This window comes from Thunnus albacares, chromosome 24 (genome assembly GCF_914725855.1).
Source record: "Thunnus albacares chromosome 24, fThuAlb1.1, whole genome shotgun sequence".
NCBI lineage: Eukaryota > Metazoa > Chordata > Actinopteri > Scombriformes > Scombridae > Thunnus > Thunnus albacares.
Genome location: NC_058129.1, coordinates 4,587,569 through 4,599,806, shown reverse-complemented (window position 1 = coordinate 4,599,806; position 12,238 = coordinate 4,587,569). Strand labels below are relative to the sequence as shown.

At 41.5% G+C, this 12,238-nt stretch overlaps 1 protein-coding gene across 2 annotated transcripts in view; it reads left to right on the top strand.

The window, feature by feature from the left end:
- LOC122976687 (vang-like protein 1) overlaps positions 1-12,238 on the top strand; it is a 57,920-nt gene that overhangs the window by 29,939 nt on the left and 15,743 nt on the right. For both annotated transcript variants that reach the window (XM_044345309.1, XM_044345308.1), the window contains exons 4-5: positions 10,592-11,023; positions 11,571-11,746. In XM_044345309.1, the coding sequence (XP_044201244.1) occupies positions 10,592-11,023; positions 11,571-11,746 (608 nt within the window). The remainder of the gene's footprint in view (positions 1-10,591; positions 11,024-11,570; positions 11,747-12,238) is intronic.

Genomic DNA, 12,238 nt, shown 5'->3' with positions numbered 1-12,238 from the left:
AATTGGTGTGTTATTTTGTTTACTCTGTCTCTGGCTGGGCTAGAGAGGGGACTCAGATGTTTATTTATTGTACTCCTCCATCTTTCTTTCTCCCTTTTCTCTCCCTCTATCCATCCATCTTTTTTATCCCCCCTGTTTTCCATCCCAGCTGCTGTCAGGATATCCCATGTGATGGTCTCATCCCTCTCCCCCAACTCCTCTTCCTCTCTCCCACTCTGCTCCGCTGCGCTCCCTCGCTCTCAATCTTTCTCCATACAGCCCCTTACATTATGTGGCAAGTGAGCGCACAGTCCCATACAATACCTCCTGAGGCATGATGGGAGAGATTTCTATATAAAGACGGATAAAGCGGAGATCAGCAGAGAGTCAGGGCGGTGACACACACACACACACATGTACCACAGACTCTGGGATGGATCGGGAGAAGGAGAGCAGCAGCTGAATACAGAGATGATGTTTGTGCGGAGGTAAAGTTTAATGGAGGATTTCAGGATGCAGTCGCTAACGGTGATGGAGGCCGGAGATGAGGTGTTGCAGGTGCTTGAGGTTTGTGAGACTGTAGAGGAGATAAAGGAGGTGATTGTTACCACCACAGAAGAAGACTCTAATAATACAACCTTACCTCCAGTGGTCAGCTCTGGACCAGGGACCAAACCAAGCCAGGTGAGACCGAGAGGGGCAGCTGACCAACATGGTTGCTGACTCAGTAGGAATGATGCCTTAGTGACTGATGTACTGACAGGCTGTTACTGTAGGTGGTGAATCTACAGAAGTTGTTATTCTATTCTAACGATTGAGGATGTACAGATCTATGTACAGCTACTATGTAGACATAGTTTGACCCTGGATAAAGGCCTGCTCAGGCACAAACTCTGCTTTTACATGGTTGTAGGTGTACAGTGTGTGTATATAGTATATGTGTTAGATATGCATGTATATGTTGGCACTTTAGTGTGTTTGTCATGTTTGAGAGCAATACTGAAGTGCTCTGTGCTGTAACATTAAATTTTAATGTTGCTGATGTGGAAAGACACTAGCATTTATGTCATTGCTGACAAACTTACATCTGAAATCTTTCTCTTTCAATGAATTTTTATTGGGGTTTTCAAATCTGAAAAACAACAACATACATGATAGTACAAATACAACTGAACACAGAACAAAAATGGAATTGTTATTCCATATTCAAACAGTCAAGTTGTTCAGCATCTTGTTTCATGTAAATGATCCGTTTTCCATCATAAATAGTTCCTTTAACTTTCAAAAGATAGATCAAGTCTTCCGTTAAATAAATGAACACAGTGCTGCTCTTCTCCTGGAGGATCACTAATTTGTGCCAGGTATCTGTGTCTTCCTTGTATAGCATCCTCAGTTCATCCCAGGTCTATCGTGTCACAGTTGGAATGGTATTGCCAGTGCATTTACATTGTCCCAGAAAGGCTTTATGATCTGGTCTGTGAGGTGTTATGAAGAACTGAATTAAGCCGTTTTCTCAGAAAATGTCTGGAGTATCAGGTCTGGGAATCGTTTAGAGTTACCCATTCACACATGTAGCACCCAACAGGAGATTGTCCATATCAGAAGCGTTCTCACCCACTGGAAATACTGGGTTCGGTTTAGGTTAGGGGTCTTCTGGTTTTGCGCTAATCGCATGATAGAAACGTCATCAACACGCCCACTCACTCGCTGTGAATTCTCCAGACATTGACTCAATTCAAACATGGGCTCAATTATATATTACATGTACTTTGTACTAGGGAGCTGGCAGGATAAAGTCTGTTTAATGTCCAGTCTGACTGATTCGGACATTTGTGTTCTCACATACAGCTCTCTGGTTAATGTCTAGATAAGTTCAGGGTTGCAGTGCATGTGTGCATGTGTTAAAGGGACTTTAGATTCTTCCAGCTCAACTCTCGTTGATACTTGGTAGTTAGTACATTATGTTTTGCATATATTGTGCTAACCTTTGTCTTATCCTTCCTTCTTTCACTTTGCCATTGCAGTAAATGCTTTCTGGAAGACAGATGCCTTTAGATGATATCAGTGACAGTACAGTAGCCAGTCCAGTTAGTCTTTCCTCCAACAACCACACCAGGGCCCATATTTAGCAAACTGCTAACAGTGAGAGTTTGGGCTAAAGTGAAAGATAAAAATAAAAATCCTTCACTTTTACTACTACTCACAAACTTGAGAATAAAAGTTGCTGGCACAATACGTATTCATCAGAACTGGATAGTTTTAGCCTGTTACTTGCATTCATCAGGAGTTCAAACAACACAAATACAGTAGTGTGTGGTTTTCTTTTCCATTTCAGCCAATTACTTATTCATTCTTCCTTATTTATTGTAAATATATTGGATTGTTGTTTGACTTAAATTGCTACTGGAGGTATTAAAGTAAGTGTAATGCGTCTTAAGTGTAATTCTCAGAAGTTTATATATGGACCCAGGTTTCTGCATCACTTCTCACTCTAATAGTACACATTAGTTACACCAAATTCTGTTTTGCTAAATTAGAAGTTCTATATTTTCCAAATGGTTACCTGACATTTCTTTGCTTAATCCATTTCAACCATACAACAATCTGCCTTTTAATCAAAGCCCTGCTCTACTGTCAGTCTTCTATTGTTTCACTGTCCTGTGAATTATCTGAGGAAACCTTTTTAAGTGCTTCCCCTCCTTGTTCTGACAAGTTCTTGGCAGGCTGGCACGCTGTCCGCAGTTTGAACAAAGGTGGTTTTTAAATGGCTGTGAAGAGCTCTTTGGGAATGTATGATGGCTGTTGCTATATTTTACACACCTTGCCTCCCAGGAGTGAGTAGAGTGCACTTGTTCTTGCGGGGAGCGAGGGGCTTTGTTTGCAACCCACTTAGAGCTGGACAACAGAAAACAGGCTTTTAGTGGATATTTGATTTACTGTGAGAGACAATAGCTGTTATTTATACTCCGCTGGATGAAGAATGCCGAAAACACTTCCTTGAAAGCTTTGTAAATGCACGAGATAGCATGATAGTGTATGTAGTCAGTGTTTACCCGCTTACACATGCAAACACATACATAGTGTTGTCATTTTCCTTACTGTTACAGTGTTTTTCAGAATGAAATGGGGTCCGGACTGTTTGTTCGCTTTGTATTTCCATGACGGGTTTATGTCAGTAGTTGTATTTCTGCAGATCGATACGTGCAAACTTTTACAAACAGTCCAGGATCGTAAGAAATTGTGTTAGTTGTTTTTTGGCAGGCTGGAGCTGTCATGTAATCTATCATGAAACAACGCCCTCAAGGCCGCATAACATGATAAAAACCTCTCCTAACCCAACAAGCATCCAAACAAGTGCCTCACTGCAGTTCAAATGTCACGCTGGATGTCTTTAAAGCTCAGCAGCTACTGTATCATATTACAGGACTTAGTTTGCAGCCGCACCACGTTTTCATCAAAGAAATACTTTAATGGCACACTCTGTGCCTTATCAACCGCTCTCTGCATGCTTTTGAAACTGCTCTCTTCAACCGTTGTTAATGCTGGGTGGAATGTGACGGAGAAAGTGATTTCCTCAACCGCCGAGAGTTGGCTGCACAATGCTGTCGTTATGGATGCTGGCCTTGGTGCTAGATTAGTTCACATTTTAGATGCCGTGTTTGTTTTCTTTGCTTTGGTTCCTTGACTAAATACAATTTTCATGCTCTCTTTAGTTTAGGGTTTTGCAGGTGGCTGAATGAATTTCCACTCTTTTTCCTTTTGAAGAAGTGTCAAAAGTTCTGGCAACATTTTCGAGACGGAGGGTTACTGCTTACTGTGCTTCAGTCGCCGAGGCATATTAAAGGATTAGTCTGACATTTTGGGAAATAAGGATTTGTTTTCTTGCTGGAAGTTAGATGAGAAGATTGATACCACTCTAACGTCTGTATGTCTGTAGCTAGAGCCAGGTAATTAGCTTAGCTTAGCATAAAGACTAACAGGAGTCTTAATGTACTAATAATCACATTTTAGTCGGGATACAGCATGTTAAAAGTGAGCTTTCATTTTTGAAACTTCAGACAGAGTCAGGCGAGCTTTTTCCCCTTACATCTAGTCTTTATGCTGCTCTAAACTGTCTCCTGGCTTGAGCTTTCATGCTTAACACACAGACATGAGACTTGTATCAATCCACCAATTTCCATCTAACCCTTGGCAAGAAAACAAATACGAGCGTTTCCCGAAATGTCGAAATATTCCTATAAAGGAGGATTTTTTTAGATGAGTGTTACGGGTTACAGCTGACGTCCGCTACTTGAAAAATGAAAATGAGACCGCAAGAAGAGTTATTGGTCAGCTCGGGCTGCTTGTGTTCCAAAAATGTGGTACAAATGGGATAAAGTATAAAGGATAAGAGGAATGTTTTAATTAGAGAAATAAAGAGTTGGGTTAAAAGGGTTTGGTTTCGTTATTTGGTTTATCAAGTTCTTCGTCTCATTAGCTTCTCTTCTCTTCTCTTCTCTTCTCTTCTCTTCTCTTCTCTTCTCTTCTCTTCTCTTCTCTTCTCTTCTCTTCTCTTCTCTCCATCTGCTCGCTTAGTGATATGTGAGAACACGTCATATCGAATGTTTCCACTGTTCAGCTGGAACGCCTGGGCTCCGCCCTGGGCAGAAAACTCACTTATAAAACCTGGGTTGAATAAATCACTGCAGATGTAGTAGAAGAGTAAACCTGACAGGTGTTGCGCTGGCAGTACGTGTATTCTTGACTCATGTAGTTGCGAGCAGAGGATTTCACATGTTGGTCTGCCTGTGTGCTGTAATCATCTCTGGCCCTCGCACTGCCCTTATCTCCAACTCCCTCTCTGGATCAATCCCTCTCCTCTTTTTAATTGGCTGTCTTGTTATCGAACCTTTCTGTCGCACTCTTGCCCTTTTCCTTTCTCGTCTTTGTTCTCTCTCTCTCTCTCTCTCTGTTTCACCAGTTCTCATGTGATGAATGAGACCGGGCCTGCTGAAAGCATGTTGGTACTGAACCAGATCAGGTTGTGGTGATTAGTTAATCCTGTGAGGATGTGGGTCACTATTGTCTATTTTTAGTTATGCCAGCAGAGGGAAAGCCCAGGTAAAACAGTAAAAAATCAATTGATCCATTGCAACAGAGTAGGTGTAATGTGTGGGAGGGCTTGTTGATACCTTGTAGCTGAATATGCTGGACATTAGGCCAAATTAAACGTTTTGGTTTCTATTAAATTATTTGAAAAATACCAAACATTACATAGTTCCAGCTTCTGAAATGTGAGAATTTGCTGCTCTTTTTTGTCCAGTGACAGTAATCTGAATATCTTTGGGTTTTTAACTTGAACAAACAACACAAGCTACATGAAGGCACCACCTTGGAGTCTGGGAAATAATGATGAAAACATTTACTATTTTGGGTTGAAATGAGAGAGAAAATAATAGTCGGATAAATCCATAATGAAAATGATCATTAGTTGCAGACCCACTTACTAGACAGGATTGTGTCATGAATACATGTGCAAATAATCATTTATAATTTGCTTGTTAGATTTATTAAGGCAAGGCAAGTTCACTTTCTGGCTGAGCGTCAGATCAGAGGATCAATACCTCTCTCATGTCTATGCAGTAAGTATGAAGCTCGAGCCAGCAACTGCTTAGTTAAGCACAAAGACTGGGAAAAGACAGACAAACAGCTTGTCCAAAGGTTTAAAAACAAAACAAAACATGCCTTTCAGCACCTCTAAAGCTCACTAATTAACATGTTATATCTATTTAATCTGTTTAAAAGCCAAAGCGTGAAAATGACAAGTTGTGGTTTTACTGGGGGTTATATGCGGGACTATTTCTTGGCTGGACACAATGACTTCAAGGAGTCTCTGTTTGCTTGGCAACCTCACAGTGATAACAAGACTCCAGGAAGGAGAACAAGAGATGTGTCAATAAATAAAATGTAGAGAGGCTCTAGCTTCATATTTAATTTGTCTTTATTTGGATGCGAGTACAGCACCAGAAACCTGGAAAAATACAAATGTGTGCTTTTGACACAGCCTGAAATCCTGTTGGGAGTAGTTCAAAAGATTAGCTGCAATCTGTGTGAAATTCAAACGGTTTGGTAGAAATTTGGAGCAGTTTAACACCAAAGATGGCTCTGCCGATGAGAAGGTATGACTAGGGCTGCGATTAACGATTATTTTCACCATCAGTTAATTAATAGGTTGGTCCGTAGAATATCAGCATATAGCAAAAAATGCCCATCACAAGTTCCCAGGGGCCAAGATGACGTCTTAAAATGTTTTATTTTGTCCGACAAAGAGTCCAAAACCCAAAGATATTCAATATACTCTCACAGAAGACTAAGTAAATCTGGAAACATTCATATTTGAGAAGCTGGAACCAGGAATTTTATTGCCGTTGCTGCTTTAAAAACAAATTAATCAACTAGTCATTTCAGCTGTACTCGCCACATCACTTAACACTACCCTGACGTGTTGTTCGTAACTCCTGATTCTGCTCGGAGCCATAGTGAACACATTGTGTCAAAGCGGTGATAGAGATCTTAATAGAGTCCTTAAGCAGTGTGTGATTCAGGGGTATGAAACAAGCGCAATGAGTGATGAGCGCTGATGAGTGTATCCCGACCACGAGGCATGAAAAGCTGTGATTCATGTCTCCCCGGGGTGTTCTCTGATGTACAACGTGGTCAGAGAGACACTCTTTCTTACAACTAATGCCTATTGATTTTCTTTCTCACACACACACAGCATATGCTTGTCTTCACCAGCTAGACTGTAGTCAGACAGGAGTTAGACTTGAGAATCTGTCAGTAGTCGGTCAGGACAGATGCTCTGCACCAGACGCCACACGGATCAGTTGTTCGGTTTACTCATTCAAACGCTTAAAACATATATTTACATAACAGATTGAATCAGGATATTGAGCCATATTTAAACATTGATGTATGTCAAAGGGCTTTGTGCTTTGTTCCGGCAAAATATCTCCATGCTGCCGTGTAACTGCTTAGGTATGCTACTTGTCATCCTAGATGATTTGTGAATCTCCGTGTAACTGAGGCTTGTGGCTCTCCTTTTGTGGAGCGTTTACAGTATCTCCACAGAAGAAACTAATGAGGTTTTGCTTACTTTAGTTCTCTGTAGGGGATAATTGCTTCATGTGAGTAAAAAGCCTGTTGCATAAGTCTCCGTGGAGAGGCTGAGGGCCCTCTCCAGTCCGCCTCTCTCATTATTAATGAAGTGGTTTTCACTCTTCTGTTCCAAAACAATCTGCACTTCAATTGACTGGATGGAAATATGCATTATTTATTTTTTGTGCGTGTACAATATGTCACATTGTGTTATCAGACTTTTATACTGGAAGTTAAATACATGAACTCATGAACTTGGTATACAGAGTTGAACTGGAATTCAAACTCTCCTCAATTATTGTGATAATTGAGTGATTGTTCATACTTTTACACTATTCATAGTAAAACTATTGTTTGGACATATTCTGGGTAGGTGGGTCACTAGGAGACACACTGTTAACTACCATGGTGCACTACTGACTGGAACATGACATAGTGCTGTATAGCTTAGAAACATTGATACAAGACGTTACTTTCACCTTAAAAGGCGTCTTTCCCTTCACAAGATTCAACCACCGTTAGCATGTTAGCATGTTAGCATCGTTCTTGTTCTTTCAACACCTGCTGAATCATAGGCACCTCCTGTGCACTCAGTACTGCTTTCAAACTTCAATTTCTTCTTTTTGGTAATTATGAATTTGACAAATTAAGTACACAAGTCAGAACAAACACTAAATATATGTGTGCTGGTTTCTTTGCAAAACTTTAAAATTCAGTTTGTCTTAAATTTTATATTTTCTAGCCTTGAATGTCTTTATTATACTTAATATACTTACAAGGATGAATAAGATGTAAACATATTGGCCCCTAGCACACCTTAATGTCAGGCTGTGTCCTCACAGGGACGTGATAACGTCTTCACTCTTTGACCTTTTGAACCCAAATCTTGCATTCCAACGTCTTGTTTACTGCACATGAGATCGGTCAGTCGTGACGTCCGGCTCTTTTTAAAGCACTGCAGACATGATGAGTATTTATGACCGCATTGTCATGTCAAAGGTCAGTAGAAACTGAGACAGTTCTGAGTGCTGGACCTGATCAACAAGACTGTTGGTGAAAACCTACACCCACAAGTAATCAGTTAACATGTCGACTCCCATGAACTATACGAGTGCTAAAAATAGAAAAGTTACCTCATGTTTAAGGTTTTTACTGGTTTTCACTGTGAAGTAGCTGCAGTTTTTAAGTGGAGCAGATTTAAACTGCCTGGATTTTATGTCCTCACACATCAAGAATGTGCGATCAGTTCCCGGGTTTTTAATTTTTTTTAATAACCAACTCAGGAAGGTCAGTTTATTATAATGGACATCCACATGAATATTTTATGTTACTTAGCATACATCTGCTGTGTAATGAAATATATTTCCATTGGAAAAATATTCCACCACATCACCCAGCTGCTCTATAATGAGCCATACTCATGTTCTGTGAGGTAGGTTAAAGGGTAGATGAGGGGTCATTCTTTGCTGCCTGAGACATAAGGCAGCAGAGTAACACTGAAAATGCTGAACAGACAAAAAACACACATGATCTTCCCAGGTCCTCTTGAAATATGATCAGTTGGATCTGAGATATTGCGGATTATGTATGAACAGCCCGAAACAGATCCACAGACACTCTCCTGATTTCATCATGGAGAGGCAAAAACCCTCTTATGTTTTGCTTTTAAAACTTATACTTTAAAAGATAAAGCTGGTATTATTATGAAAAGACCAAAACCAACAATGTGTTAGTCCAGCTTTCAGTTCTTTCCAACTACCCTACCCTATGTGGCAGTCACCCCAAGTCCATGTGTTAATACTGAAGAGGTGAGTCTTTAAAAACAACTCACAAATATATGGTTTCAGTTATAAAAAGGCTCAGTAATTTCCTACAGCATCTGGGCACTGTAGTTCTCAGCAAATGTTACTCAAACAGGAGGAAATAGTGCATTTGTAGGGGACTATTTTCAGCTGCAGATTAATACACGTTTAGTTTGCTAGACATGAACTATATCAGGCTTTGGCTACACAGGGAATACCTGTTAGTCACATACATTCATGGCTAGTTTTGGCATTTTTATGGGATTTGTTGACAATAAGAAAAATGTAGAATATCACCATCCTTTAAAATGCCAAAATATATGAGAAAAAATAAGGTCAACAAATAGTGAATATGGCTTTTCCCCTCATCTTCTTGTTTGCAGTATTGATACAGTATCTTGTATAGTAAAGTGATAAATTCTATTATTAGTGCATGAGTATATGCAGCAGCTTCTTTCTGGCTTCAAAGATAACCTGAGCATACTGCCTGGAACCTCCCATTGTTCTGCCGCATCTCGCTCTGCTGTTTTAACCCTGAGGCCAGCGGGATATTCTCTGTCCCAATGCACCATCCTCCTCCTCCTCCTCCTCCTCCTCCTCCTCCTCCTCCTCCCAATCCCCCCCCAGTCTAAAGTGATCATAATGCATCTTCTCCACGACCCTTTTTATGATCCCCTCTCTGCTAGGGTGGCGCTAATGTTGTTGATACTCTCCTTAAGCTAGGACCCGTCCACAATGAGAATAGCATTTTCTGTAACCGTGTCTGTGGGTAATGTTATTGAACGTTCTTGTAGCTGATCTGCCCCCTTTTTTTTTTTTTCTCTCTGGCAGGAGCAGCATTCAGCAGCTCGCAGGGCCATGTTATGACTACGGTGTAAAGAGTCCTTATCTTTGTTGTTCTAACGGCTCTGCTCCGACACCACTGACCTTCATTATCTACGGATGCAGTCAGACCCAGACGTCAGTGTAGCCCAGTTGGCAGCTCTCTCTGTTTACTTTTTCCACTTCCCATCTTCTATTCCTTTCTTTCTCACGTGATTGGAAATAACCTCCCTTCCCTTCGTTAAGCTGACGTTTCAAACGTCAAAAAAAAAAAAGGGGGGGGGGGTGTTATAATACAATACATACACTAGAGTCCCATCTGTTGGAAAATGTGATGGTAGAGAGAGAGAATGCAGTCAAATACAGTGCAGCGAGATGCCAAACAGTATTCCAGGAGCACAGTTCAGATAAAGGCTTTGTCTCTTTTTATTTGCAATCCTCTGATGTCGTCTCTCACGTTTTTTCCCTCCAGTTAAGAAGCTATATTTGGCCCAAACCCCTTTCTACTGTTGCTCTTTTGATATTTTGAATTTGCTTGAACTGCTCGAGTCATTAGGTGCATCTCAGTTCTCTTAATTACAACCACATTTCTCTCACTTGCATCCTTTTCTCTTTTCCTTTGTGCTCAGTCCCCTCCACTGAAGATGTGAGGAAATATGCAAAATGAGGAAACATTGAAGTGAATTGTTGGACAAGAATCCACACGTGCATTAAAAAGCTGCTCAGGGAACGAGCAGTAGAATTAATGAGCCAAATGACACCAACGTTTTTTTTGAAGTTAATTATATTATTACATTCATTGATGTTTTATTCAAGCTCGTTTTTTCCTTTCCTTTTCCTCATATTTCCAGGATGACAACTGGGGCGAGACCACCACGGCCGTCACCGGCACGTCAGAGCACAGCCTCTCTCAGGAGGACATCGTCCGCATCACCAAGGATCTGGAGGACAGCGTGGGGCTGGACTGCCGCCGTTACTTCACCCTGACCCTCGCCGTGATCCTTGGGTTGCTGGTGTTCCTCACGCCGCTGGCCTTCCTGGTGCTCCCCCACCTCCTGTGGCCGGAGAGGCTGCAGAGCTGCGGCACGGCCTGCGAGGGCCTCTTCATCTCCGTGGCCTTCAAGCTGCTCATACTGCTGCTGGCCGTGTGGGCGCTCTTCTTCCGGCCGCCGCGGGCCGGCCTCCCACGGGTCTTCGTATTCCGGGCGCTGCTCGCTGTGCTGGTGCTGCTCTTCGTGGTCTCTTATTGGCTGTTCTATGGTGTGAGAATACTCGACTCACAGGTGAGCTGAGAGGAGAGGAAGAGTAGGGAATGCAGGCGGTGAAACATAATAGCTATCATTGCTTGTAAACTTACACCCTTCACTAAAAATATTCATGGAAATTCAAGTGAGTGTACACACATACACACACAGAGGCAAATATTTCCAATAGCACAGGGAGACGTTTCATATATTGCAGACACTTTCATTTTTAATGCCTTTAGGAGCTAAACAAAAATCACAAGGAAACAACCAAAACACAGATACTCGTGTTCCCCAGTGATCTGTGTTTACTGTGTGAGTCATAATTTAAAATCACTGTTGGTCCCTCGTTCAGAATGCTTGTAGGAAAACACACACACACACACATACGCATATGCATGTGCATTCCTTTGAAATGTATCTAAATATTCATATGCTCTACATCTTGTCTTGTATATCCCTGCAGGAGTATTTTGCACTTGTTTTTTGTTTGGAAATGTCTGTGCTCATATTTACTGCATTCACTTATAGTCGATAGAATAGACTTTAGTTTTCATGCCGACCGTTACCTCACTCTACCCTCCAGGATGAGAACTACCAGGGTATCGTGCAGTATGCTGTGTCGCTGGTGGACGCTCTGCTCTTCATCCACTACCTGGCCATCGTCCTGCTCGAGCTGCGGCAGCTTCAGCCGTGCTTCTCTGTGTGCATCACGCGCTCCACAGACGGAGAGATGAGGCACTACAACCTGGGACAGCTCAGGTGAGAGGCAGCAAGGGACAAGTTTCAGTTTGTATATGTATATTTATATATTCAGTTTGGTGTTCTACCTTCATGTTTGTTCTAAAAATCTGCCGCTAACATGGCAGATGTGTTCAGGGATTTGCTTTGTGGAACAGTAGCACAAGTAGAGAAGAGTTATAAAGACAGTGAACTGATTCAGTAATGTCAGTTACACAGCAACTGGTCATACCAGACCATGTAAGGCTATAGCAGAAAAAACCCTGAGTCAAAAGTTACATATTGTCACTTTAACTGTTAATGTTGCTGGTGCTGACAGCCTCTCTTTGGATGAAAATGTCCGCTTTTTAATGTCCGGTGGCAATCTTATTACACTTATAACACTTATTAAGCAGAGTAGGAGTTTCCAGCACAACTTCACCTACTTCCAAGGCACATGGAGAAGGAAAAAACGTGTAATGTCATGACCCTGATGAAGGCCACCAGCTGAAATGCATTGGTCTAACAATAAAG